At 40.2% G+C, this 21152-nt stretch overlaps 1 protein-coding gene across 3 annotated transcripts; it reads right to left on the reverse strand.

The window, feature by feature from the left end:
• Positions 1-2908: 2908 nt before the first annotated feature.
• LOC127986951 (pyruvate dehydrogenase E1 component subunit beta, mitochondrial) lies at positions 2909-20522 on the reverse strand. Of its 3 annotated transcripts, none has more exons than XM_052589220.1 (10): positions 20405-20509; positions 20248-20307; positions 12273-12380; positions 12126-12188; positions 12005-12040; positions 11637-11922; positions 11449-11559; positions 4369-4460; positions 3948-4089; positions 2909-3329 (listed from the first exon to the last, which is right to left on the reverse strand). In XM_052589220.1, the coding sequence occupies exons 1-10, from the start codon at positions 20438-20440 to the stop codon at positions 3184-3186; spliced, it is 1080 nt and encodes a 359-aa protein (XP_052445180.1). In that variant the 5' UTR covers positions 20441-20509; the 3' UTR covers positions 2909-3183. The 3 variants fall into 3 exon arrangements, with proteins under 3 accessions (XP_052445180.1, XP_052445179.1, XP_052445181.1); XM_052589219.1 differs by having other exon boundaries at positions 12273-12383; positions 20405-20489; XM_052589221.1 differs by lacking the exon at positions 2909-3329 and adding an exon at positions 10876-11117 and having other exon boundaries at positions 12273-12383; positions 20405-20522.
• Positions 20523-21152: the final 630 nt, after the last annotated feature.

A 21152-nucleotide genomic window follows, 5' to 3' on the forward strand; every position in this document is an offset into this window, starting at 1 on the left:
AGGAGTGTGTTTCATGATTAACAAGAAATGGTACACCGGTATGCGATAATATAAATATAATGAACTACAACACCATTTGATCTAAAGGTATCAAACCAACTTTAAAATATTCTGAATGTTATTCCCTATAATCCATATTTTTCAAATGTTTTATATACTGAACCCATTTAAATAAAATAAACTCTGACACTGTTTGAGATAAGGGTATCAAACCAGCTGTAAAATAAATATATATTATTGCCTATAATGCCCTTGGCTTGGTTTTTCAAAATATGCCTTTAGTGTTTTTTATATTCTGTATCCACTGTATCCACTTTAATTAAACTCTAACACAGCTTGAGATATAGTTATCAAAATAAAAATATCTATATATTATAGTAAAAATATCTATATAGTATTCACTATAATGCACAAGTCTTTTTTAATTATTTTATTATGCCTTTATTGTTTTTATATACAATACTGAACACATATGTCACGAAGGGGTGCAGGGATGAACTCGGGCGCAGACAGAATGCACTACACACAGGGTTTATTAATGACAAAAGGGGAAAACAAAACCCACGAGGGGGAAAACAATGACTAGGGAGTAGACAAATAACTTAACAAGACTAAGACTAGAAACAAACAAAACAAAAGACTCTTCACTCAGGAACTCTCACTACAGAAAAACAATCACAGGTCAAAGTGTAACAATGAACCGCACTAGACAGCAAACACAAGGGGATTGAAATAGGGACACTAATGATAACAGGTGACACAGGTAAAGCAACAATGACAGAACAAGGATAACAAGGGGGCGGGGCAAGGAAACAAGACAACACAAGCACATGACCCAAAGACAAGGCCATGTGCTTGCATACAAAACACGGGTCTGTCATGATCCTGCCTCAAGACTAGAGAGAAATCAAGGACATGAGGGCAGAATCATGACAACATATTTTTCATGTTTAATATACTACGCCCGCTTAAATAAATTAAACTCTGACTCTGTTCGAGATAAATGTATCAAACCAACTGTAAAAATATCTATATAATGCACAAGTTGGTTTTACATTTTATGCTTTTATTATTTATATATACAGTACTGAATCCATATTTTTTATGTTTTATGTACTGGACCCACTTAAATGAATTAACCTCTGACACCGTTTGAGGTAAAGGTAGCAAAAGAACTGTAAAATATTCAGAATATTACTCCCTATAAATCAATTATTATAATTTTTTTTACAGTACTGAACTCATTTATATCCATGAAACTTGAAAACCATTTATCCTAAAGTTATCACACCCACTGTATATTAATCTGATGATTAGTACTGAACATTTGAACTGAAGTTTTTGACAGAGTCGTGAAACCCTTACATACATGCACACACACACACACACACACACACACACACACATATATATATATATATATATATATATATATATATATATATATATATTATTATTATTATTATTATTATTATTATTATACAGCTGGTTTGATATAGCCTTATTTCAAACAGTGTCAGCTTTTATTTCATTTCAGTGGGTACAGTATATAAAACATTTGAAAAATATGGATTCAGTGCTTGTGCATTATACGGAATAACATTCAGAATATTTTGCAGTTGGTTTGATACCTTAAGATCAAAAGGTGTTGTAGTTCAATATATTTATATTATTGCATATGTTAAAAGTTATGCAATTATTATAAAACTGACCTTTTTTGCAATAACAGGGATGTTTTTCTGAACATTTTAATATTGTTTTTTTTTTTATTATAATGTCATGTATTTAAATTGTTTAATTAATTTAAATGGTAATTAACCCCTTTAGAAATTAAACATTGTGCAACGTAAAGGACATATATTCTTGATTATCATTAGTCGAACGTCTAATGAATGTCAAACGTCAAATTAACTTTACCGGTGTACCATTTCTTGTTAATCATGAAACACACTCCTCCACCTTTGGATTTACTGGCCTCTGCTGTTCTGTCCATTCGTAAAACAGAAGTTATCAGACGGCTTTGATTGATCTAATGTCTGTATTTTAATAAATGCTGCATTAAATGAATTTCAGGGCTCTTTATAGGTCATCTCATTACACATTAATGTATGCAACGTTTTCATTGGAAAGATAGTTTTATGTGGTTATAAAAATGACCTGAGAATAACCATAAGGGAACGTATTTAGGTTATTATAAAAATAACCACCCTGCAACATTCTTGGAACGCTATTTTATGGTTACAAAAAATATAACCTAAAAAGAATGTTTCCTTAACGTTAGTATTTGGTTCCTAAAAAAAATAACCAAACGGAAACCAAAAACTAATGTTAGGAGAACATTCTGTGTTCTGAAACATTCTGAAAACCTTTACATTTCTGTCAAAATTATCATTAACTTTTCAAACATAAACCGTGTGTCATAATTTCTAATATTTATTCATAACAATTTAATATTTAAGACTAAAATCCTTATAATTACATGGACTGACACTGCTCTTCTAAGATATATTTACACAAAACAAATATTCGAAAAGTTCATGGTCAATCAAAATAATATTTTTTTAATTAGAATGTTTTTTTATTATTATTATAATTACTTTTTGTGTATTACTTGCAAGTAGGCAAAATATTACCTTACAAAACTGGAAATAAAATCTTAAAAAGCTCTCTTAAATGGCTACACTTAATTATTATTATTATTAATTTATTTATATTTTTTTAAAATACCAGTCATATGGACATAAACTGACAGTCACCACTTTTAAGCTACTACTAAATATTGTAGAAACGTAATTTTCTTTAGAGTTGCTTTGGAATGATTTGTATCGGAAAAAATGCAATACAAATTGAATTTCCAATACTGCAAAATGTAATGAGATGAAAAAAATCACAAGCATTCTTACAACAATTTTGGATAACATTTTATTACTTTAGCCTACAGTAGAATTTAAGCATCATACCCATGCTTGGTTGTTTACAGCCATAGACGTTACCATCATGACAAAACCTCCTTTTGGAGTCAAAATGAGTAAATTAGTACATTTAATGAAGGAAGAGCCATGTTACAAAAAGACCCATACAAGCTGAAACAGGAAACCCTTTTTCCCAAAACACTGATGCAGAAATGGGAGAAAACATGTATTATTTCACATTTAAAACGTCCTGGTAGGAAAATCTATTATGTTAAACATTCAACATCTTTTTGACGGAGAAGACGATGTCCTTTATTTGCGGTAAGGTATTTTCCTCCAAATGCTTGGCGTATGGCATTGGAATATCTACACTCGTGACTCGGACTGCAGGGGTGTTAAGGTAACCGAAACCGGGACCTTGAATAAAAAAAAAAAAAAGAAATTATGAATCCATATACAGAGGAGAAAACAGCGATGGGTATTCTTGGAATGACACACTTCCTAATTTAAAATTTTTCCTCCAACACAATGAGGTCATGCAACAAAAATACAGCATACTGATGTTTAAATATGTTTCATACTAAAAAGCAAAGCAGTGTACACTACATGCTGTTTAGATATAAAAAATAAAATAAAAAAGGTGACGAGACATTCAGCCAAGTATGGTGACCCATACTCAGAATTCATGCTCTGCATTTAACCCATCCAAAGTGCAGTGAACATACACACACACTGTGAACACACACCCAGAGCAGTGGGCAGCCATTTATGCCGCGGCGCCCAGGGAGAAGTTAGGGGTTCAGTGCCTTGCTCAAGGACACCTCAGTCGTGGTATTGCCAGCCCAGGACTCAAACCCACAACCCTATGGTTAGGAGTCAAATTCTCTAACCACTAGGCCACGACTTCCCTATTAGTGTACAGTATGCTAGTGTTCCATTCTGAACTGGAATTGACTTCAAATAAGCATTTTTGTTATATTGATTGATAAATAAATAACAAAAAAAGACATTTCAAAAATATAAAAAGAAAAATACCCTCCATAATTCGGGCAAGAATCTCTCCCCCGACTCCAAACTGAGGCCAGCCACCCTCCACAGTGATGAGATGTTTTGTTTTCATTACACTTGTTTCAATGGCTTCCATGTCCATAGGCCGGATTGTGCGCAGGTTGATCACCTACAGAAGAAAACACAGACAAGATTTAATTTAAAAATCGTCTTAGCTCTTTCAATAAGTATATATAAATCGTGTTAAATGTGAGAGTATATGTAAATGTCTCAAATTTTTGGAGAATTTCTTTCACTCCAGTTTAAATAAACACAAAACTGGTTCATTCATTTACAATGAAATTAAAGCAGCTCTTTTGAATCCTTTAAAATGTGTATCAAGTGTCTATTTTACCCGAACTGGAAATGGCACTTAAAACAATTTCAACATGAAATAATAGCGTCATACCTCACATTCGATCCCGTCCTTGGCCAATACCGCAGCAGCATCCATACACCGACTGACCACGTGGGAATGAGACACCAGCGTGACGTGATTTCCTGCATCAAATGATAACATTCATTTGCAGAAATCAATTTAATTTATAATATTCATGTCCGTCAATTAAATGTCAATTAACAATAGCAGTTACAGATTTTTCCCAGGGTAGAAATTAAAAATAATACTCGAAAAAGTTACATTTTTAAAATAGTAAACATTTCAACTAAATATACATATATAAATATTTTCACGAAATATGTCTGTTTAAAGGGATAGTTCTCCCAAAAATCATGTCGTTCCAAGCCCATTAAACCTTTGTTTATCTTCAGAACACAAATTAAGATATTTCTGATATTTCCAAGAGCTCTCTGGCCCTCCCATAGACTGCAAAGAAACTACCGTATTTATATGCAGCTACGAGAATACTTTTTGTGTGCAATAGAAAACTAAAATTCACAACTTTGTTGAACAATTAGTCTTCTCTGCATCACCCTTGTGCCATTTTGGAGAGTTTCACTGTCACAGCCGCTGTACAACATATTTCTGTTTTGCATAAAACTGAAGAATATTCATTACATCCTATACCGTAATCTAAAATGATCTGATATTAACTTTTGCAAGGATTTTATTGAAACATGATTTCTACAGGTAACATAAAATCTAATTTAATGCTTTTTAATAACATAAAAAAAAATGTTTAAAGCCATACACGACCCATTTATTACAAATATAATAAAAATATCGGTATCGGTAACCAGTATCGACAAGTACCAGAAATAAAAGTATCGGTATTGGGAGAGTCCTTGAAAAATTGGTATCGGTGCATCTCTAATATATATATATATATATATATATATATATATATACACATACAGGTCCTTCTCAAAAAATTAGCATATTGTGAAAAAGTTCATTATTTTCCATAATGTAATGATAAAAATTAAACTTTCATATATTTTAGATTCATTGCACACCAACTGAAATATTTCAGGTCTTTTATTGTTTTAATACTGATGATTTTGGCATACAGCTCATGAAAACCCAAAATTCCTATCTCAAAAAATTATCATATTTCATCCGACCAATAAAAGAAAAGTGTTTTTAATACAAAAAAGTCAACCTTCAAATAATTATGTTCAGTTATGCACTCAATACTTGGTCGGGAATCCTTTTGCAGAAATGACTGCTTCAATGCGGCGTGGCATGGAGGCAATCAGCCTGTGGCACTGCTGAGGTGTTATGGAGGCCCAGGATGCTTCGATAGCGGCCTTAAGCTCATCCAGAGTGTTGGGTCTTGCGTCTCTCAACTTTCTCTTCACAATATCCCACAGATTCTCTATGGGGTTCAGGTCAGGAGAGTTGGCAGGCCAATTGAGCACAGTAATACCATGGTCAGTAAACCATTTACCAGTGGTTTTGGCACTGTGAGCAGGTGCCAGGTCGTGCTGAAAAACGAAATCTTTATCTCCATAAAGCTTTTCAGCAGATGGAAGCATGAAGTGGACTTCAGGCATTTTGGCATTTCCTTCTCCCCAGTCTTCCTCCAGACTCTGGCACCTTGATTTCCGAATGACATGCAAAATTTGCTTTCATCCGAAAAAAGTACTTTGGACCACTGAGCAACAGTCCAGTGCTGCTTCTCTGTAGCCCATTTCCTGCAGACGCCTGTGTACGGTGGCTCTGGATGTTTCTACTCCAGACTCAGTCCACTGCTTCCGCAGGTCCCCCAAGGTCTGGAATCGGTCTTTCTCCACAATCTTCCTCAAGGTCTGGTAACCTCTTCTCGTTGTGCAGCGTTTTTTGCCACACTTTTTCCTTCCCACAGACTTCCCACTGAGGTGCCTTGATACAGCACTCTGGGAACAGCCTATTCGTTCAGAAATTTCTTTCTGTGTCTTAGCCTCTCGCTTGAGGGTGTCAATGATGGCCTTCTGGACAGCAGTCAGGTCGGCAGTCTTACCCATGATTGCGGTTTTGAGTATTGAACCAGGCTGGGAGTTTTTAAAAGCCTCAGGAATCTTTTGCAGGTGTTTAGAGTTAATTAGTTGATTCAGATGATTAGGTTAATAGCTCGTTTAGAGAACCTTGTCATGATATGCTAATTTTTTTAGATAGGAATTTGGGGTTTTCATGAGCTGTATGCCAAAATCATCAGTATTAAAACAATAAAAGACCTGAAATATTTCAGTTGGTGTGCAATGAATCTAAAATATATGAAAGTAAAATTTTTATCATTACATTATGGAAAATACTGAACTTTTTCACAATATGCAAATGTTTTGAGAAGGACCTGTATATATATTAGAGGTGGGCATTGATACATTTTTTTAATCTAGATTAATCTCACTGTGATCTTGAAATTAAACCTTATCTAAACCTTATGCCTGTTTCACACCAATGTTTAAGTTTTTTCAAGTTTGTAGGTGTCAAGGTACAGTAACCAAATAATTAAATGTAAAATAGCACTGGATAGTCTTCAATGTAAAAATGAAATATACAATCAAACCTAAATTTATTCAGATACCTTCAACATTTCTCACATTATTACAGTTTTGCTATATATATCAAAAATTATATCTGGTGTCTGAATAATTTTTGGTTTGACTGTTAAAACTACAAAGTAATTCAGTCAAGAGCAGTGAGTGCTCATTTTCTTGGATTAACATTACAGCAGCCAGTAGCTAAATTAGGCGCGGCCACTTTAAAAGACGATGAACGCATCCAATATAATACACACCCCATTTTGTTCCTCAACTGTTTACTTTCACTTAAGAAATAACTGACAGTTTTTTCAAGCATAATTTCCAAGGTGGATATTTTGACATATTTTGAATGTATTTGAAAGCACATGAGCTAAAATAAGCAAATTCGATGTTCAAGTGTTTTGAGACGCCTTTCTCTGCGTGAGCCCTGAACAGCAGAACACCGCGAGTACTGTATTGGGCTCTTTCACATCTTTTTGTTTGTTCAAACTGCGATTTGTATTTGTTCGTTCAGGTGCAGGAGGGACTTCGAGGAGAACTTTGCAGAATAGAGCTCGGTTCATTGTCTCTGTCCTTGATACGCGGCTCTCTCTCTCTCTCCGCACCGAACACAGCGCGCGAGTAACCAGCTACTCTGTTCAGTTTTTCCGTGTCTTGTGTTTGGATGCTTTAATGTTTAAATCGACAAGCGGTAAGGCTTAACATAACGTGAGAAAGATACGCTTTCGTGACGATGCACAGCAGTGGCCCGTCAACTGTCCTGAGCATCTTTTTAGGCTGGCCTCAGCCAGTCGGTTATATAAAATATCAAGGTGAAAGTCATCATAGCTTGCTTAGTATAGATCCAGCTACCAACCCAACTTTGAGAATAGATTAACGGCAATTTTTTTTTTATCGTCCGATAAGAGTCTTGTGTTAACACAGCACGTTAACGCCGATAACGGCCCACCACTAATATATACATACTTTTATATATATATATATATATATATATATATACATTTCACAAATAGAAGTTGCGTTTTTTTTATTATTTTTTTTTTTTATTATCTGAAATGTGCTGCAATTTATATTCCAAAGCCAATCATATAATGCAGAAACACTCAAGCAAGCAAAACAAGTGCAACGCGTGCATGTATTTGTACTGGTGCAGAACGAGAGGGACAGTAATAGCGTCCTGCCTAGCATTTTACACACAGGCTGCTAGATTCCCTTTTGCCAGAAAGTCATGTATGCCTAAGGTTGAAAATAAATTATGTTTATAGTGAATGCCCCTATAAATTATCTTTTTTAACGATTTTGGTTTTATTCTAAATGTGTGTGCTAAGTAAGTGAACATCAATGATCACAACAGAAATGCACAAACGTGCTTGCTCTCTCTCTCTCTATCTCTCTCTCTCTCCCCCTACCTTTAAGTAACTTGTGCATTGTTTTACTTACTTGTTTTTGAGATATCTGACCAAACTACAAACTTTCCAGTGATGAAATGTATATTCAACGGACAAGCTCGCGCATCTCCGCTGCTACGCACCCAATCCACTTAGAGTGCTTTATCAGCACGTACATGTCAGCTATACAGGCGTTAATACTGAAGGTTTAACATTATATTTAATGTAAAGATATCCTAACTTAATCACTAATAACTCTATTCTGCTGTCTGTTGTTCTGTTGTTGGTGTTTCTTTGTCTGAATATGGCACTTATCACATGCTGTGTGGTATTGGCGTTTGGAATCGGGGCATTTTAACGAGTACGAGTACAGGAGCTCAGTATCAGCCCAATACCAGTGCATCCCTAATATAAATACTTATATATATATATATATATATATATATATATATATATATATATATATATATATATATATATATATACACTCACCTAAAGGATTATTAGGAACACCATACAAATAGTGTGTTTGACCCCCTTTCGCCTTCAGAACTGCCTTAATTCTACGTGGCAATTCAACAAGGTGCTGAAAGTATTCTTTAGAAATGTTGGCCCATATGGATAGGATAGCATCTTGCAGTTGATGGAGATTTGTGGGATGTACATCCAGGGCACGAAGCTCCCGTTCCACCACATCCCAAAGATGCTCTATTGGGTTGAGATCTGGTGACTGTGGGGGTCATTTTAGTACAGTGAACTCATTGTCATGTTCAAGAAACCAATTTGAAATGATTTGAGCTTTGAGAAATGGTGCATTATCCTGCTGGAAGTAGCCATCAGAGGATGGGTACATGGTGGTCATAAAGGGATGGACATGGTCAGAAACAATGCTCAGGTAGACCGTGGCATTTAAACGATGCCCAGTTGGCACTAAGGGGCCTAAAGTGTGCCGAGAAAACATCCCCCACACCATTACACCACCACCACCAGCCTGCCGAGTGGTAACAAGGCATGATGGATCCATGTTCTCATTCTGTTTACGCCAAATTCTGACTCTACCATCTGAATGTCTCAACAGAAATCGAGACTCATCAGACCAGGCAACATTTTTCCAGTCTTTAACTGTCCAATTTTGGTGAGCTTGTGCAAATTGTAGCCTCTTTTTCCTATTTGTAGTGCAGATGAGTGGTAACCGGTGGGGTCTTCTGCTGTTGTAGCCCATCCACCTCAAGGTTGTACATGTTGTGGCTTCACAAATGCTTTGCTGCATACCTCGGTTGTAACGAGTGGTTATTTCAGTCAAAGTTGCTCTTCTATCAGCTTTAATCAGTCGGCCCATTCTCCTCTGACCTCTAGCATCGACAAGGCTTTTTCACCCACAGCAGTTTGAAAACACCCACAAGGTGATAAACGCCCACTTTTGCTCTGCAGAGACCTAAGTCTCGTTGTGTAGGGAGATGGTCAGAATGGGTGTGGGTGGTTTCAAATCTACAATAAAACTCATTCAGGTCATAAGCAAGTCATTGATTTGCCTCAGTGCAGGGGTATGATGTCTCGTAGTGTGTGATGGCTCTCAGCCCTTTCCACACTGAAGTTGAGTCGTTGGAAGTTAACTGGTCTTCCAACTTTTTAACGTAGGTCCTTTTAGCTGCTCTAATCTCTTTGCTCAGTGTGTTCCTGTCCTGATTGTACAAGACTCTGTCCCCATTTCTGTAGGCATCCTCTTTGAAAAAGAAAAAAAATTGTGACATTTGCCAAGTATGGTATACCATACTCAGAATTGGTGTTCTGCATTTAACCCATCCAAGTGCACACACAGCAGTGAGAAGTGAACACAAACCCGGAGCAGTGGGTGGGCAGCTATATATCCAGCACCCAGGGAGCAACTGGGGGTTCAGTGCCTTGCTCAAGGGCACTTCAGTCTCGGGTATTGAGGGTGGAAGAGAGTTCTGTTCATTCACTCCCTCCCACCTACAACTCCTGTCAGCACCGAGACTCAAACCGGCGCTCCCTTCGGTTAACTAGTCAAAGTCTCTAACCAGTAGGCCACAGCTGCCCGAAGATGTCTGAGTTTTGCTGTAAACCATGGCTTATTGTTGAATGTTAAATAAATCATGGTAGGAATACATATATTCTCACAAAAACTAATGTCGCATGTCAGTCTCTATGAGTTGGTCCAGATCGGTGGTAGCAGCTTCAAAATCACTCCAATCAGTGAGGTCAAAACAAGCTTGTAAATCCTGGACTGTTTCATTGGTCCATCTCTTCACAGTCTTTACTACAGGTTCAGCAGATTTAAGTTTCTGCTTGCAAGTCATTATAAGATGAACCAGGCAGTGATCAGAGAGCACCAAAGCAGCTCGTGGAACAGAGTGATATGGATTCTTTATTGTGGTGTAATAGTGATTTATTATTGACTCTGCTGGGACATGTATAAAATGCTGTCTGTATTTTAGCAGTTCATGGGAGAGGTTGACTTCATTAAAGTCCCCGTAAATGATTAAAACAGAGTCCGGGTGTTGTTGTTCTGTCTCTGTGATCTGATCAGCGAGTTTCTGTAAAGCCAGGCTTACGTGCGCTTGCGGAGGGATGTAAACACTCACCAGAATGAACGAGTGACACTCCTGTGGCAAATAGAACAGCTTCGAGTTAACAAAGAGCACTTCTAGATCTGAACAGCACATCTTCTTTAACACAGTTACATCTGTACACCGCCTTTCATTGATGTAAAAGCATGTCCCGTCACTGCGATTTCCCTGATGATTCTGCGTCTCGATCTGCTCTAACAGCGGAAAGTCCAGCAGATGGAGCGCGCTGTCTGGACTGGCGTCAATCAGCAAGGTTTCTGTGAAACAAGAGCAGCAGATTGTGAGAAAACACTTATTTGTCCGAGAGAGAAGAAGGAGTTTGTCCTTTTTGTTGGTGGAGAGCGGAGATTTGCCAGATGGATGCTAGGCAACCACGCTTCCTGAGTCTGACAAGTGCCCCGGACTCGCTTCCCCCGTCTGCGCTTCCTGAAGCGTTTGATCAGCGCTGCTGCTCAACCGACAACAACGTTCAGTAAAATGTCCGAATAATTGAAATCCGGTAAAAGATTAAAATAGTTTTATATGTGATATAATACTATTACTTCTACTATTTTATACTCAGCTTGCTAAACTCAAAACATCACCCACCTTTTCTTTCAATCTTAGCTTTTCCGATTGGGATGAGGAAGTCTTTTGACTGAGACTCTTCAGACATCTCAAACAGCACACTGTACATTATCTCATTCTCCAAAAACACCACTGAAAGAGACATGATATGATAGTCAGAGCAGCCTTCACTTGCTGTGATCATCTTCTTCAGACAGTGAGGAACTCACCAGGGTTGTCATCACGGATAGCTGATTTCAGAAGGCCCTTGGCATCCTCGGCGCTCCAGGGACTGACCACCTTCAGACCGGGAACGTGTCCATACCAGGCTGCAAAGCACTGGGCGTGCTGAGCCGCCACACCGGGCGCAGCTCCATTGGGCCCGCGGAACACAATCGAGACGGGCTGCAGGCCGCCAGACATGTAGTAGGTCTTGGCGGCAGAATTGATGATATGATCGACTGATTGCATGGAGAAGTTGAAGGACATGTACTCAACAACCGGCCTCAAACCAGCCTGAAAAAGGATGTGATGGGATAGTTTGAGAACATGATGGAGTTTCACATTCTTTTATCAATGTTGTTTCAGGAAAACTCACCATGGCAGCACCAACAGCGATGCCAGTGAAGCCAATCTGAATTGAAAAATCAGGAAATTTTATTGAACATAATTGAAAACAAATATAGATGATTTTTGGACAAGTTTATCATCATTCTCACCTCTGCAATTGGTGTGTCAATGATGCGTTTGTTTCCGTACTTCTTCCAAAGGCCTCTGGTGACCTGCAACCCAACACAAGCAACTTTAGAAAAATATTCTTGGGCATTACTGATAACTGAAGTATCATAAAAATATTTGCTTCTAACCTTATATGCACCTTCAAACAGTGCGACTTCCTCTCCGAGGAGGAAAACCCGTTCATCCCTCTCCAGCTCCTCATCCATGGCCTCCTTGATGGCATCTCGGACTGTTACCTGCGACAATAAAATCCTATTAATTATACATATATCACATGATACTCTAATATAAAACATGCTACTGAGTAATTATTGTATTCATATACAATGAGATTTACTTGATACCCAATACACTGTAAGGAAAAGCATGGAAATACCATAGTACATGTCCAAAAAAACATAGCAACGCAATGTAAAAAAAAAAAAAAATCGTAAAAAAAATAACACGGTATGGTGTCATTACAAAATCCACATAAAATCATTATATACCAATGTAGATGGAGACAAAGTAAAAACATAGTAAATATACATAGTAAAGTGCCATGGTAATCCTATGAAGTCCAAAAACAAGATATTATCATTATACATGGCTTTACATTGGTAAAAACCAAATAAATAATATTGCATTCAAGGGCAAGAGAAGTATTTAATATATAAAAACAAAAAGCAATTATTTCTTTATCAGTTGCCCATGAAAAAATTAAAATGGTTTTAACTTGTGAAAGGTCCAAAATATGCCTTAAAATAGAGTCAATAAGGTGGCAAAAACATGACTTTACCATGTGCATGGTACGATGTCGGCACGTCCAAATGTTTTTTTGTCTTATGAGTCACAGTGTTTTTTGTACGTCTTCATCACGTCAACTTTTCTTTAAGAGTGCATACAGCCCGTGAGTTTCTGTTGGATGTCGCCAGAACCACATTTTAGTTAGAGAAGTTTAGTTTAGAACCCTGTCTGCTCCGGAGGCCTACTCCATCATTGACCCCCACTACTGCATCTCGTCCACAGTGGAGGCGCCACAAGCGGCATCAGATGAAGCAGAAGAGGGGTAAGTTTAGAGGTATCAAGGCTAGGCTAACAGCTAACCGACACAAGCCAGTCATCGCATTACTGGCTAGCATATGCTCTTTGGACAATAAACATGGACTACATCCAATTACTACACTCAACTCAGAGGACTGTAAGACACTGCTGTGTTTTTGTGTTAAAGGAAACATGGCTTAGCAACAGCATTCCAGACGACGTTATTCAACTCGATCAGCTGACATGCTATCGAGGGGACAGAGCTCTTGTCGCGGGAGGAAAAACCCATGTCAGCGGGCTTTGTGTTTACATCAATGATGCGTTGTGCCATGATGGTGTTGTGATCTGCAAACACTGCTCACCCTTGGTGGAGTTTATGATTATTAAGTGCCAGCCTTTCTACCTGCAGAGGGAATATACTGCCATACTGCTCGTTTCTGTTTACATTTCTCAGAACAACAGCAACAGGAACGATGCGCTAAATTAACTGTACCAGCACATCAGTTAGCAGGAGCTCTGTCATGCTAATGCCTGCATTCAGACCACTCATTAGAGTCGCCAAACCAGTTCACAAAAAGGATACAAGTGTGGCTGGAAGGGTCGTCAGAGGCTCTTCAGGACTGTTTTCACACCACTGAGTGGAATATGTTTAAGCAGGCTGCCACATACAATAATACCACATACCTCCAAGAGTACTCAGAGACTGTCACTGCCTACATAAACAAGTGTATTGATTATGTAATGGTCACAAAGACTATCACTGTCCGGGCCAATCAGAAGCTGTGGATGACAGGGGAGGTCTACAGACCCCTGAAGACACAGAATGCTGCCTTAAGAGCTGGAGATGAGGTGGGCCTGAGGACAGCCAGGGCCAACCTCTCCTACTGCATCAGAGAGGCTAAGAGACAGTACTCCAGGAGGACAGCCCATCAATTCAATGACAGCAGAGACACTGAGCCTGTGGCAGGGATTACAGACCATTACGGACTTCAAGCCCCCACCGCGTAAACAGCCTGGGATGCCATCGGGTCCCGCAGCTTTTTGGATATTTAACCCATTGGAAGGATGGGGTTACATCCGCGACAGAGACGGAGAGTGCACTAACATCTTCTGCAGCAGCCGCAGGAGCACTCTCTGTGTGGGCAGTGTTGTGAGCCTCGGAATGGGCAAAAAAGTTATTTAGCTCATCCGGTAGAGAGGCGGCAATGTTCACAGTAGCAGTAGTCTGTGATGTTATTGATGCCCTGCCACATGCTTCTTGCATCGTTGGTGTGGAATTGTTCTTCAACTTCATTTTTATATTGTCTTTTTGAGGCTTTGATGGATTTTCTGAGATTGTAACTGGCTTGTTTGCGATCATCTGCGCTCGCGAATTTAAAAGCAGTTGTCCGCACTGATAAGGCTGCTCGAACATCGCTATTAATCCACGGTTTTTGGTTGGGGTAGATGCTTGTTGTTTTTGTCGGCACTACATCTTCTACACACTTCCTGATGAAACACGTTAAAGTTTCTGAGTACACCTCTATGTCGTCATCAGACGCTGCCCGGAACATGTCCCAGTCCATGTGATCGAAATAGTCCTGTAGTATAGCGTCTGATTGGTCCGACCAGCATTGGATTGTCCTGAGGGCGGGTGCTTCCCGCTTCAGTTTCTGCCTATAAGCAGGCAGCAGCAGAATGGAAGAGTGATCCGATTTGTAGGCGTCCCGGAAAAGGAGAGTAACAGTGGTCTAGTGCACGATCACCACGCTTCTTAATGGTGATGTGTTGAAAATATTTTGACGGTATTGTTCTGAAGTTGGCTTTGTTAAAGTCCCCCATAACAATAAACGCTGCATCTGGGTATGTGGTTTCCTGCTCACTTATATTGCCATACAGTTCCTTGAGTGCCTGGTCTGTGTTGGCTTGAGGGGGAATGTAAACAGCTGTGATTATGACCGCTGTGAATTCCCTCGGTAGCCAGAATGGTCGACACAGAAGCATTTGAAATTCCAGATCAGGGGAGCAGAAGGATATAATAGAGTGTAGGTTCCTCTCACCACACCACAAGTTGTTGATAAAGAAACAAACGTCCCCACCTCAGTCCAGACAAAGGGCTCTGATGCGGTGTCTGTAAACAAGGCGCCAGCGTTCAAGAACTCAAAGTCCGGTTTGCATTTCGCGACATAGAAACCTATGCTTAGAAGCGTGTGTCTGTCATAGACAGTTATACAAACAACATCCAAAACCTAGAACAAAAAAAAAAACAAGTAAAACATACAAAAAAGTTTACTCGGAGCTCGCAACACAGCCGCCATGCTCAGCGCCATCTTGGATTTTATGAGCAAAATCCACAAAATCCTGAGCAAACGCTTCGTTCACATCCTGGCCCACTTTGCTATTACTCCCCCTCCTGCTGCTCTGCTGTGATTCGTTGCTGTGTCGTCACGTGACTCACTGACACAACGCACCGAGGAGCAGCGAACTGAGTGAGCGAAACTGATAGAACATGAATGAGAGATCAGGATGGCCGAGAGGAAGAGAAGCATTGTGTAGAGCTATTTTACGCCACTAAATGATAATACTGCAACTTGTGATACGTGTAAAAAGAGCGTTCGATACTGTGGCAAAACTACAAACCTATGCAAACACTTAAAAACACATGACAAAGAAAATGCTGAGCTAAAAATTTGAAGAAATGAGGAGGGATATCCATCCCTATACAAAAGTATTTTTTAAGGAAAAATTATCGTATTGGTATCGGTATCGGCAATACTCACCATATATGTATTTGGTATCGGATCGATACCAAATTTTGCAGTCTCGCTCACCACTACTGTATATATAAAACTTCATTTTCATTAGAATGGAAAACAAAAGTTCTTTCCTTGACCTCTGTATTAAGTAGATTCTTTTTAAAATATGCTCTGTAAATATGGTCCTTGAAATGCCCTTTGATTTCACAGTTGTAAGTTGTTGTTTAAAAAGATAATTGGGACTTAATTCAAATTAATGATATATTTATATTTGGTTTTCCTTATTTGTCAGTTTGATTTGTGTCTTATAATAATAATAATAATAATTCATTACATTTATAGACACTCAAAGCTCTTTACATTGTCAGGGGTTATCTCCTCATCCACCACCAGTGTGCAGCATCCACCTGGATAATGCGACAGCAGCCATAGTGCGCCAGAACGTCCACCACACACCAGTTTACTGGTGGAGGGGAGACAGAGTGATGAAGCCAATCAACAGATATGGGGATTGTTAGGAGGCAATGATGGTCAGAGGCCAATGGATGAATTTAGCCAGGATGCCGAGGTCACACCTGGGATCTTTAATGACCACAGAGAGTCAGGACCTCGGTTTAACGTCTCATCCGAAGGACGGTGCTTGTTGACAGTATAGTGTCCACTTCACTACACTGGGGCACTAGGACCCACACAGACCACAGGGTAAGCACACAGCAGCAACCTATGCCGTGTTTCCACCGAAATTACTAGGAACATTTGTACCAGGAACATTTTCCTCAAGAACTATTTCCCCCCCAGACCTGCTGCTCTCTGTGTTTCCACCGCGGTCTAAAGTACCGGGAAGATTAGGCAAATAGACTGGTGACGTAGATCTGCGTGCGTTTCTCAGTACAATGTGTGATGATTTTGGAAGTGCATCCTCGGTAGTTCAGACTTGGACTTGTGCATTCGACTCGGGAGTGTGATGTCCACGACGACGCAAAACCGGTAAATTTGCAAACTGCAGCGTACTTGATAACATCAGTCAGCTCGCATTGTCTACTGCAATTTTCCTCTCTGTATATTTACAATAAAACAGAATATGATATCAAATATCACCCCTTTCGTTTTCATTTAAGCATAATAACAACTGCAGAAATGTTCTTAGTTCAGGGATATGTGTATATATACAGCCATTACAATGAAACAAAATATTATATACATTTCCCTTTTTTATTTTAATTTTAATGTATAGATCAATACAGACCAAAGATTACCTGTTAGATTTACCCAAAACATAATTATATGTTATGTTTAACCACTAAAGAGCCAGCGGCACATATCAAAAGGTCTAACCGAGGTGAGGCTGCTTTTGGCGGATAGATGATCACTGAGCTCCCGCTGATCACGTGGAGCTCACTGTCACCGAGATCGGCGAAACACATTTTTAAATAGGCGCTTTCTTTATAAATAAACCACAGATTTGAGTTTTAAACAACTACATTCTCGCCTTAAATACTTTTAAAATTACATTTCATGACACAATAACAGTAATATTTTGAAAATGAACCCAAATAAATGGTGGTTGAACGCAACCAATGCTGCTTGAACTCAACCAATCAGGATGTTTGCGCCCAAGTCCCGCCCCAGAAAGTTCCGGAACTTTGAAAAAGTACCACCTCGCCAGCAGGGACTTTCTTAGGGGCATTTTTTTACCCAGAACTTTATTCAGTTTCTGGTTCCTGCAGTGGAAACACACCGAGTATCAGGCCAAAGTCCCTAGTTCCTGGGTAAAGTCCCTAGTTTTCCCAGGAGGTCACCCATCCAGGTACTGACCAGGCTCAGCCCTGCTAAGCTTCAGTGGGAAACCGGTCTTGGACTCCAGGGTGATATGGCTGCCGGCAATAATACTAAAATGGTGGTGTCTTGAAAGATTTTATACTTGAAAGGTGTCTTTTTCTTGCATAAGTTTTTCTCTGTCCAGACTACAAATTCTTTATATTTGGGTATGAAAAAATGACCTACAATTGGCCAAATAACCTTTTGTTTTCAATTCCAATACAAGGATAACATGGACAGCTTTCTCAGTGAGTACATGGACAAAAGGGGCCTCAAAATAAACTGCATGTTTTTTTAGTTTTTATTTATTTTATTTTTATTTTATAAATTTTTATAATTATTGTTTAATGAGTTACTGTTTTGTTTTCAAGAAGGGGGACCGGAGAGTGTGTTCCAACTATAGGGGGATCACACTTCTCAGCCTCCCTGGAAAAGTCTATGCCAGGGTACTGGAGAGGAGAATTCGGCCGATAGTGGAACCTCGGATCCAGGAGGAACAGTGTGGTTTTCGTCCCGGTCGTGGAACACTGGACCAGCTCTATACCCTTTCCAGGGTGCTGGAGGGTTCATGGGAGTTTGCCCAACCAGTCCACATGTGTTTTGTGGACTTGGAGAAGGCATTCGACCGTGTTCCTCGCGACATCCTGTGGAGGGTGCTCCGGGAGTATGGGGTCGGCGGCTCCCTACTTAGGGCTGTTCGGTCCCTGTACGACCGGAGCAAGAGCTTGGTTCGCATTGCCGGCAGTAAGTCAGACCTGTTCCCGGTGCATGTTGGACTCCGGCAGGGCTGCCCTTTGTCACCGGTTCTGTTCATAATTTTTATGGACAGAATTTCTAGGCGCAGCCAAGGGCCGGAGAGTGTCCGGTTTGGGGACCATACGATTTCGTCGCTGCTTTTTGCGGATGATGTTGTCGTGTTGGCATCCTCAGACCAGGACCTTCAGTGTGCATTGGGACGGTTTGCAGCCGAGTGTGAATCGGCTGGGATGAGAATCAGCACCTCCAAGTCCGAGGCCATGGTTCTCAGTCAGAAAAGGGTGGATTGCCCACTTCAGGTTGGTGGAGAGTTCCTGCCTCAAGTGGAGGAGTTCAGGTATCTTGGAGTCTTGTTCACGAGTGAGGGAAGGATGGAACGTGAGATTGACAGACGGATCGGTGCAGCTTCTGCAGTAATGCGGTCGCTGTACCGGTCTGTCGTGGTGAAGAAGGAGCTGAGCTGTAAGGCAAAGCTCTCGATTTACCGGTCAATCTACGTTCCTACTCTCACCTATGGTCATGAGCTGTGGGTCATGACCGAAAGGACAAGATCCCGGATACAGGCGGCCGAAATGAGCTTTCTCCGTCGGGTGGCTGGGTGCTCCCTTAGAGATAGGGTGAGAAGCTCGGTCACTCGGGAGGAGCTCAGAGTAGAGCCGTTGCTCCTCCACATCGAGAGGAGCCAGCTGAGGTGGCTCGGGCATCTATTTCGGATGCCTCCTGGACGCCTTCCCAGGGAGGTGTTCCAGGCACGTCTCACCGGGAGGAGGCCCCGGGGAAGACCTAGGACACGCTGGAGGGACTATGTCTCCCGGCTGGCCTGGGAACGCCTCGGGGTCCCCCCGGAAGAGCTGGAGGAAGTGGCTAGGGAGAGGGAAGTCTGGGCGTCTCTGCTTAGACTGTTGCCCCCGCGACCCGGCCCCGGATAAGCGGAAGATGATGGATGGATGGATGGATGGATGTTTTGTTTTAACATTTGTTTTATTTTCTTTTTTTTCTTTTTTTTCTAAAATATTTTGCTAATTATTTATGATAATGTGTATTCTGTAATTATAATATAAAAAAATTCAAATATTAAAATCATCAAGCTTCCTCTTGTCTATCTACCTCATCTATCTCTCATCTGATTAAATCCTTATAATAATATGCTGACTTGACATCAACGTAGATTAACGTTAACTTAATTTTTAATTACTTTTTTTCTTTCTCTCCTTGTTCTTGGTTTAACATTTATTTTTCATTGTGTTATTGCTGTTTTCAGATAGTATGTTGTAAAGCACACTGGTCAACTCTGGGTAGTAAATAGTGTTATATAAATACAATTGCCATTTCTATCCAAAACACTACGAGGCGCTATGCCTAGTATGATAACTTTTGCTCCGCCCACTTCCAGCTTGACGCTGCTGTCCTGAGACTGCTGTGACGTAAGTGTTCTGGTTCTGCAGTTAGTGGCTAAAACTGCAATTCATCGACTGGCCGCTTGAGGCTGGCTGCAAAAGGGAGTCAGTCCCATAGACTCCCCATGTTAAAATGCCCAATTTTACAGCAGGAAAAAAAAAACGTTTACAGCTTTGTTTTAAAAAGATTTTAGCTAATTTTATCCTTCATTACAACTGTGAGGGGGTGAATTTTTTTTTTTTACAGTCTATGGTTTTACCACAGCACACACCCAAACACATACTAATATTCAATACAACTTACAGGTGTTTTCTGAAGCTTTAGTGTTTAGTGTCATGCAGCATCTGTTTAAGGTGAGAGCAGCATCTCTGACCTGCACCGCAGCCGGCAGCGTCCTGTGAAACTCCCGCCGCAAAACCGCTGGAACGGCATTCTGAAAGATAAACACAATGCCATATCAGTCTCAAAACCCTCATCTCATTGTTATGAGCGTAATATGTTGCTAATGTGTCATATTTCCACACAAATACCTTCCCTGAACGCAGGATAGATCTCAGATAAGCCATGTTTGACTGTGTCCTCTGTCTGGGGGCTAGACTGTTTTGCAAGCGGTTTCAACCAATCAGAGGGCGAGTTGTGAAATCAGAATAGGACAGCGGCCAATCAGTGAAGCTGAAACATGACAGATCGGAAGTTGCGGTCATACTGATATTGGGCATTCAAGGGCAATCTTTTTATAGACTATATCAAAATTAGATTTACATAAAGGTTAAATGTCTTACAGCGGTGTCTAATGTCATCCCCGGCGGCCATCTTGTCACCCAGAGACACTACCAGCTGTCATCAACACCTCAACAAGCCTGTCAGCTGTAGATATGTCCTCTGCAGCAGGAGAAGATCTTCCCCATCCCCATCTGTTATCAAGGACCAGAGCTACCACTTGCTGACTTTAAAACCCAATGGAGGTCTGGTGATTCCATCAGGAGGCACAGTGAGGATCGTCAGGGCAGCAGAGAGGGTCATTCGTCAGACATCAGCCAGTACCAGACGATCACAGCCCAGCAAACTGCGAGAGGTCATGTATATCGGAGCACATCTGTGAAACGCAGTATGGCATAGACAGCCACCACCATACGCTGTTAACATTAGTTGTGTCCCTGTTTTTTAAGCTAAGGCTGCACCACATTGCTAAAATGACTAACCTTACCTTACAGAGCAACAACATGCGACAAAAGCTCAATAAAACCATCCTTTTCAAAGGGAATAAGCCCAAGCTAT

The sequence above is a fragment of the Carassius gibelio genome, chromosome B22, assembly GCF_023724105.1.
Source record: "Carassius gibelio isolate Cgi1373 ecotype wild population from Czech Republic chromosome B22, carGib1.2-hapl.c, whole genome shotgun sequence".
NCBI classification, from domain to species: Eukaryota; Metazoa; Chordata; class Actinopteri; order Cypriniformes; family Cyprinidae; genus Carassius; species Carassius gibelio.

Excerpts from the sequence above, each read along its gene's own strand:
- LOC127986951 (XM_052589219.1), bottom strand. The coding sequence starts at position 20,440 with ATGGCTTATCTGAGATCTATCCTGCGTTCAGGGAAG. Across the intron at positions 12,041-12,125 it reads TTGACACACCAATTGCAGAG|ATTGGCTTCACTGGCATCGC; the intron begins GTGAGAATGATG and ends TTTTCAATTCAG. Across the intron at positions 11,923-12,004 it reads TCGCTGTTGGTGCTGCCATG|GCTGGTTTGAGGCCGGTTGT; the intron begins GTGAGTTTTCCT and ends ATCCTTTTTCAG.